The sequence below is a fragment of the Nerophis lumbriciformis genome, linkage group LG01, assembly GCF_033978685.3.
Source record: "Nerophis lumbriciformis linkage group LG01, RoL_Nlum_v2.1, whole genome shotgun sequence".
Taxonomy (NCBI): Eukaryota; Metazoa; Chordata; class Actinopteri; order Syngnathiformes; family Syngnathidae; genus Nerophis; species Nerophis lumbriciformis.
The window spans coordinates 30130851-30138744 of NC_084548.2; the positions used below are offsets into that span (position 1 = coordinate 30130851).

At 45.7% G+C, this 7894-nt stretch overlaps 1 protein-coding gene across 1 annotated transcript in view; it reads right to left on the reverse strand.

The window, feature by feature from the left end:
- The window catches only part of LOC133618606 (adenylate cyclase type 6-like), a 166032-nt gene that overhangs the window by 38851 nt on the left and 119287 nt on the right, over positions 1 to 7894 (reverse strand). Inside the window, exons 6-9 of the mRNA XM_061979127.2 lie at positions 2470 to 2591; positions 927 to 1038; positions 313 to 440; positions 65 to 223 (exon numbers count right to left, since the gene is read on the reverse strand). Of these exons, the coding sequence (XP_061835111.1) occupies positions 65 to 223; positions 313 to 440; positions 927 to 1038; positions 2470 to 2591 (521 nt within the window). The remainder of the gene's footprint in view (positions 1 to 64; positions 224 to 312; positions 441 to 926; positions 1039 to 2469; positions 2592 to 7894) is intronic.

A 7894-nucleotide genomic window follows, 5' to 3' on the forward strand; every position in this document is an offset into this window, starting at 1 on the left:
AATTCTATTACACATCAGAACTTGTGTTGTATTGCTTTTGGAAGAAGCACTTTATTCTCCACACCCTGCTTTGCCTCCTGCCTCCATGTGATTGGCCAGTGTGACATCGTTAGACCAGACGTCAAACTGCCACTTCCTGAGTCCTAGGACACCGCAGTGCACACGCCCACTGTGGATGCCAACTCGCATGTTGACATTGACACCTGTCACCTCACGCACTAGCCTGTAGACATAAAACCGTGATAGGTTCATGCTTTGTGCTCAAGCATTGACAAAACTGGCCAAAAAACACACGCTATAAATTGTACTTACGAAATGGCTTCGATCATGTCCACGCCCATTTCCACACAGCAGTGGGCGTGGTCAGCTCGGGGTTCAGGTAGCCCAGACACACAGTAGTAACAATCACCCAAAATTTTAATACGTAGACAATGGTTCTCCTGCCGAAGAGAGGGAACATGTTATAAACTAATTCTAAACCAGTGATTTTCAAACTAGTGGTACGCGGACTGCATCTAGTTGTACGCCAAAGAATAGCTTAATCATATAATCAAACACAGTGTTACTGTTCAAAAAACGTGTAATCTTACAGTGGCTAAATATTAATTATACTCGTTACATAAAACCTCTGCCTTGTTTTTAGTTCAAATAATTAGGCCTACTACGCTACTGTATTTTAATGTTGGTCATTATGGTGGTACTTGGATAGCCAAATGTACTTGGTGAAAAAAGTTTGAGAACCACTGTTCTAAGCCGTACCTTAGCAACTTCTTTTCTGCATCTGCATAAAGCCGGTGTAAGAAAAAATATGAAGCTTCAAAAACTTTATTTTAAAAGCCACATAGAAATAGTTCCTTGCACCTTTACAGCTACTTCTCCAACAGATTAATTTACAAAAACCTAATGTGAGAAGTTACAGTCCTTACCGAGGCCAGCTTGTCAAAACGGGCAAACAGTTCGTTGAGTGTCATGACCAGTTCCTGAGCCGTGCACTGGGAGGCCAAGCTGGTAAAACCCTCAATATCGGCAAACAGAATACTGAAAAGGACACAAAAAGGAGTGTTATTGTTGATGATGGTCTCCAACAAGTACAGCAATCCACCTAATACGAGATTATAAAAAGTAACTTAGGTTCCTTTTTCACTGCAGGTCGTGATTACTCAATTTAGACTTGGAGCATTTTCTACTATTTTCAAGTGGTCTATATTTGGCTCTGTATATAATGTAAATGCTTGTATTTGCTTGTACCAACTAAAGGCTGTGCCACTACCTAACATCATAGCGGTACAATGTGGCTGAAACATGGCAATGTTATATTTCACTCAATCTTGAATTGTATTTATTTTTTTTACTGAAATATGCAATTTTTTATTAATGACATTTATCTTAAAGACGAATTCAAACTCAGAAAATTCCTTTCCAAATATGTACAAGGTCATAAAGAGTTTTTGATGTCTGTGTTCGCGGGGTTTTGCAGTCAGGATATGTCGTGACATCACAGTGAGGTTGACGTACTTATTTGGACATTAAGTCTAGCTCTCAGCCTATGAAGAAACACAAAAAAGGTAGCATAAAGGAATATTTGTATTTAATTGTGAATGTTGTCCGTCTATCTGTGTTGGCCCTGTGATGAGGTGCCGACTTGTCCAGTGTGTGCACCGCCTTCCGCCCGAATGCAGCTGGGATAGACACCAGCACCTCCGAGTGGGACACACGGTAAAAAATGGATAAATGGATGGATGTGGCATGTGCATAATAACACTGACAGGCAACATGCAGTGACTTTAATGGTGCTTTTAGCAGCCTTTTTATGCAGAATATGTATCGATCAGCAAATCTGCAGGTGTACCTAAGGTTGTGACCGGTTGAATCTATATCATGTTTATGAAGTTTGATATTTTCAACAAAAAAATAGCGGTGACGACTTCAAGATAGATATTTGTACATTTTAAAAAGATACATTTGGACACTTTGGGGGAGAGTGGGATGTGGTGCAAAATGTACACCAAGGCATAGCAAATACATATTATCTAGACCACAAGGAAGGTTTTTAAAAGTAGATTCAAATCGTCAACATATAAAGACAGCGACCAGAGTAGTTTCAATGCGACACATCCAATCAATGTGCATAACAAACTCAAATTCGAGGATGAAGAATCTGTGTCATTGAGGCAGCTACTGTTTGCGCAGTTCTGTAATTGAATGTGTTCTGAGGTTCTTCCTCTTTAGGGATTATCTTTTCTTGGCTGTTGGTGATTAAGTGGTCCCTCACGTGTGTTAATTAGGTTCCAGTCTGCCAAACCACTCCACCCTCTGTCGAACTGTATGCATGCAACTGTGTGTTTGTGTGTCTGTGTGTGTGTGTAGATGTAGTTGTGGTGTGACACTGTTGTGTATCAATCATATTTCATAACACAAACGCATAAAACTACAGCGGAATTCCTTCACTCACAGTGTGTACAGACTGACCTGACATTGTCATGTTTCTGGATATAGATCTTATGGAACATCATGTCTTCCTTCTTGGCATTGATGTCAGCCTTCATCTCCATGGCAACATGCCTTGGCAGCACCGAGAGCAACAGACGTTCCTGGGAAACACACAATAATTTAAACAAAATGCAGATTGTGTGACAAGCTGCCTACCAATTACCTGTGAGTGTGTTACATGTTGGACACTAATTACAAAGCTTCTATCTATCATGAACCCATGCTACATCCTGGTTCTTCTACATGCATCCTTTTCATGGCGAGCATAAATTGTAGATGTTCTGTACATATAGCACCCAGTATCTTTATTTTTTTAAATTTGATTTGTGTATTGCTGTTCTCTGGTGCGAAGTAGGAATTGCATTGCCCATATAGTATCTCACTTAAGTGAATACAGACCAATTCAGCAGCCATTTTATTACGTATATTTTCTCAAGGAACAATACATCCAAATGAAACTTGGATATCATTTAGAGTAGTCACTGTACAGCTTGTATACCACTATAGAATTACTTAGAAAATAAGTCAACACAGCAGTGAGCAATGTCCACATTATCTCTTAAGTGTCAATGTTTAGTGTTAGCACATTTTACTACATTTACATGCATACAATAGTCCTGTACTAACCATATGATAGTAAATATTCTGAAAACCTTTGAGACATATTTTTCAGATTACCGATTCTGAATCAAGATCATTTTCATAAAAAAAAAACTGATCAAGACACCTCAAACCCAATATTCCAGTAGGTCATATAAAAATGTTAGTACGAGAATGTACCCAACCAGAATATGAAGTCACTGCTTAAATCGAAAAAGATTGTGGGATTTGTTTTGGTCTGACATGGTACCGAACAGAGACAGTAACTTTTATAATGAAGTAATCCTTAATAATAAGTAATAAAATTTATTAGAAGAAAAAAAAGCTCCTCTCTGAGCTGCCACCTTATCGTGGTAGAGGAGTTTGCGTGTCCCAATGATCCTAGAAGCTATTTTGTCCGGGGGCCCCTGGTAGGGTCTCCCAAGACAAACTGGTCCTAGGTGAGGGATCAGACAAAGAGCAGCTCGAAGACCTCTATGGAGAATACAAACGAAGAACCCAGATTTCCCTCACCTGGACGCGGGTCACCGGGGCCCCCCTCTGGAGCCAGGCCCAGAGGTGGGGCACGATGGCGAGCGCCTGGTGGCCGGGCCTGTTCCCATGGGACCCGACCGGGCACAGCCCGAAGAGGCAACGTGGGTCCCTCCTCCAATGGGCTCACCACCCATAGCAGGGGCCATAGAGGTCGGGTGCAATGTGAGGTGGGCGGAAGCCGAAGGCAGGGCACTTGGCAGTCCGATCCTCGGCTACATAAGCTAGCTCTTGGGACGTGGAACGTCACCTCGCTGGGGGGTAAGGAGCCTGAGCTTGTGCGTGAGGTGGAGAAGTTCTGGCTAGATATAGTTGGACTCACTTCGACGCACAGCAAAGGCTCTGGAACCAGTTCTCTCGAGAGGGGATGGACTCTCTTCCACTCTGGCGTTGCCGGCAGTGAGAGGCGACGGGCTGGGGTGGCAATTCTTGTTTTCCCCCCGGCTCAAAGCCTGCACGTTGGAGTTCACCCCAGTGGACGAGAGGGTAGCTTCCCTCCGCCTTCGGGAGGGGGGACGGGTCCTGACTGTTGTTTGCGCTTACGCGCCAAGCGGAAGCTCAGAGTACCCATACTTTTTGGATTCACTCGAGGGAGTACTTGAGAATGCTCCCCCGGGTGATTCCCTCGTTCTACTGGGGGACTTCAACGCTCATGTTGGCAACGACAGTGAAACCTGGAGAGGCGTGATTGGGAATAATGGCCGCCCGGATCTGAACCCAAGTGGTGTTTTGTTATTGGACTTTTGTGCTCATCACAGATTGTCCATAACAAACACCATGTTCAAACATAAGGGTGTCCATATGTGCACTTGGCACCAGGACACCCTAGGCCGCAGTTCCATGATCGACTTTGTAGTTGTGTCATCAGATTTGCGGTCTCATGTTTTGGACACTCGGGTGAAGAGAGGGGCAGAGCTTTCTACCGATCACCACCTGGTGGTGAGTTGGCTGTGATGGTGGGGGAGGATGGCGGACAGACCTGGCAGACCTAAACGCATTGTGAGGGTTTGCTGGGAACGCCTAGCAGAGTCTCCTGTCAGAGAGAGTTTCAATTCCCGCGTCCGGAAGAACTTTGAACATATCACGAGGGAGGCGCTGGACATTGAGTCCGAGTGGATGATGTTCCGTACCTCTATTGTCGAGGCGGCTGATTGGAGCTGTGGCCGCAAGGTGGTTGGTGCCTGTCGTGGCGGTAATCCTAGAACCCGCTGGTGGACACCAGCGGTGAGGGATGCCGTCAAGCTGAAGAAAGAGTCCTATCGGGCTCTTTTGGCTCATAGGACTCCGGAGGCAGCAGACAGGTACCGACGGGCCAAGAGGTGTGCGGCTTCAGCGGTCGCGGAGGCAAAAACTCGGACATGGGAGGAGTTCGGGGAAGCCATGGAAAATGACTTCCAGACTGCTTCGAAGCGATTCTGGACCACCATCCGCCACCTCAGGAAGGGGAAGCAGTGCAATGTCAAAACCGTGTATGGTGGGATGGTGTTCTGCTGACCTCGACTGCGGATGTTGTGGATCGGTGGAGGGAATACTTCGAGGACCTCCTCAATCCTACCAACACGTCTTCAGGAAGCAGTGCCTGGGGAATCTGTGGTGGGCTCTCCTATTTCTGGGGATGAGGTTGCCGAGGTAGTTAAAAACCTCCTCGGTGGCAAGGCCCCGGGGGTGGATGAGATCCGCCCGGAGTTCCTTAAAGCTCTGGATGCTGTGGGGCAGGGGAACCGGAGGGTGTGTTCCAACTATCGTGGGATCACACTCCTCAGCCTTCCCGGTAAGGTCTATTCAGGTGTACTGGAGAGGAGGCTACGCCGGATAGTCGAACCTCGGATTCAGGAGGAACAGTGTGGTTTTCGTACTGGTCGTGGAACTGTGGACCAGCTCTATACTCTCGGCAGGGTCCTTGCGGGTGCATGGGAGTTTGCCCAACCAGTCTACATGTGCTTCGTGGACTTGGAGAAGGCATTCGATCGTGTACCCCGGGAAGTCTTGTGGGGAGTGCTCAGAGAGTATGGGGTATCGGACTGTCTGATTGTGGCGGTCCGCTCCCTGTATGATCAGTGTCAGAGCTTGGTCCGCATCACCGGCAGTAAGTCGGACCCGTTTCCAGTGAGGGTTGGACTCCGCCAAGGCTGCCTTTTGTCACCGATTCTGTTCATAACTTTTATGGACAGAATTTCTAGGCGCAGTCAAGGCGTTGAGGGTATCTGGTTTGGTGGCTGCAGGATTAGGTCTCTGCTTTTTGCAGATGATGTGGTCCTGATGGCTTCATCTGGCCAAGATCTTCAGCTCTCGCTGAATCGGTTCGCAGCCGAGTGTGAAGCGACTGGGATGAGAATCAGCACCTCCAAGTCCGAGTCCATGGTTCTCGTCCAGAAAAGGGTGGAGTGCCATCTCCGGGTTGGGGAGGAGATCTTGCCCCAAGTGGAGGAGTTCAAGTACCTCGGAGTCTTGTTCACGAGTGAGGGAAGAGTGGATCGTGAGATCGACAGGCGGATCGGTGCGGCATCTTTAGTAATGCGGACGCTGTATCGATCCGTTGTGGTGAAGAAGGAGCTGAGCCGGAAGGCAAAGCTCTCAATTTACCGGTCGATCTGCGTTCCCATCCTCACCTATGGTCATGAGCTTTGGGTTATGTAGAATATATTTATATTATTTATATATTATATATATATTATATTATATTATTATTGTCTATTGTGAGCGAACTGTGGTGCTGAATTTCCCCCAGGAATCAATAAAGTACTTTCTATTCTATTCTATTATGACCGAAAGGACAAGATCACGGGTACAAGCGGCCAAAATGAGCTTCCTCCGCCGGGTGGCAGGGCTCTCCCTTAGAGATAGGGTGAGAAGCTCTGTCATCCAGGAGGAGCTCAAAGTAAAACCGCTGCTCCTCCACATCGAGAGGAGCCAGATGAGGTGGTTCGGGCATCTGGTCAGGATGCCACTACGCTACTGTGTTTTAATGTTGGTCAATTATGGTGATACATGGAGAGCCAAGTGTCACAGCTGATTACACCAGGTCGTGCCTTTGTTTAGGGTTTTGTTAGTGTTCTCCGGTGTTTTGCGTTAGTTCCTGTTCTGTGCTTTTATTTTGTTATATTGTTATATTGACTTGCTAGCAAACCAATATGTCTGTACAAGCTGTACACAAAATACCCCTTAAGTTTATCCAACTTTCATTTCTATAGTATTGTCCCTTGAGAAGATCTACTACAATAGATTGCTTGTTGAAATGTGATGTGGCATGCTCATTTTCGAGATATGGTGGGTTGTGAATACTGTTTTAGTGTACATGTTTACACATTTTGTTAAGCACCAAAAATGTATATCACTGATAGGGATACTACCTTTAACATTTGAACTGGTACAGCAACAATTCCTGTGGTAATAAATGTTAATTTGTTTAAACCAGAACTGCACTTTTTTCAATAATTGCCCATTAGACACAATCCTTATGTGAGACAAGAACACACATGTCTCCTTTCCTGTTCATCAGAGGCAGCTAACAATGCAGGTAATAGGGATACGATCAATTCTGCCTATAAAGTGTGCTAAAACCCATCCATCCATCCATTTTCTACCGCTTGTCCCATTCGGGGTCACGGGTGGTGGCTGCAGCCTATCTTAGCTCCATTCGCTACAAAATACACCCCCGCTACCACCAAACCCCCCCCCCACACACACACCTTGTAGCGTCCTGGAAGAGTTAGTGCTGCAAAGGGTTCTGGGTATTTGTTCTGTTGTGTTTATGTTGTGTTACGGTGCGGATGTTCTCCAGAAATGTGTTTGTCATTCTTGTTTGGTGTGGATTCACAGTGTGGCGTGTATTTCTAACAGTGTTAAAGTTTTTTATTTGGCTACCCTCAGTGTAACCTATATGGCTGTTGATGAAGTATGCGTTGCATTCAATTGTGTGTGCATGCAGAAGCTGCACATGTTATGTGACTGGGCCAGCACTCGTTGGACTGGCTGAAAAGCAGACGTGACGATTTCCGGGAGGGGTGCTGAAGTTTGGAAGACTCCCGGGAGGGTTGGCAAGTATTAGAATTAGCGGTGAATGCGGTGTTACCGCGGCACCGCCGCAATATATAATCAGCGGGCCAGCTTTAGTGTTAATTTGATATCGCCTCAAGGGCCAAGTGAAATTACACGGCCAGAGTTTGACACCCATGCTGTAGAATAAAGGTATTTTTCTGCAGAAATGTTTGCATCGTCACTTTATTAAAGGTGGTTGATCTTAACAATTCAGAAAAAATCTGTAAAATAATGG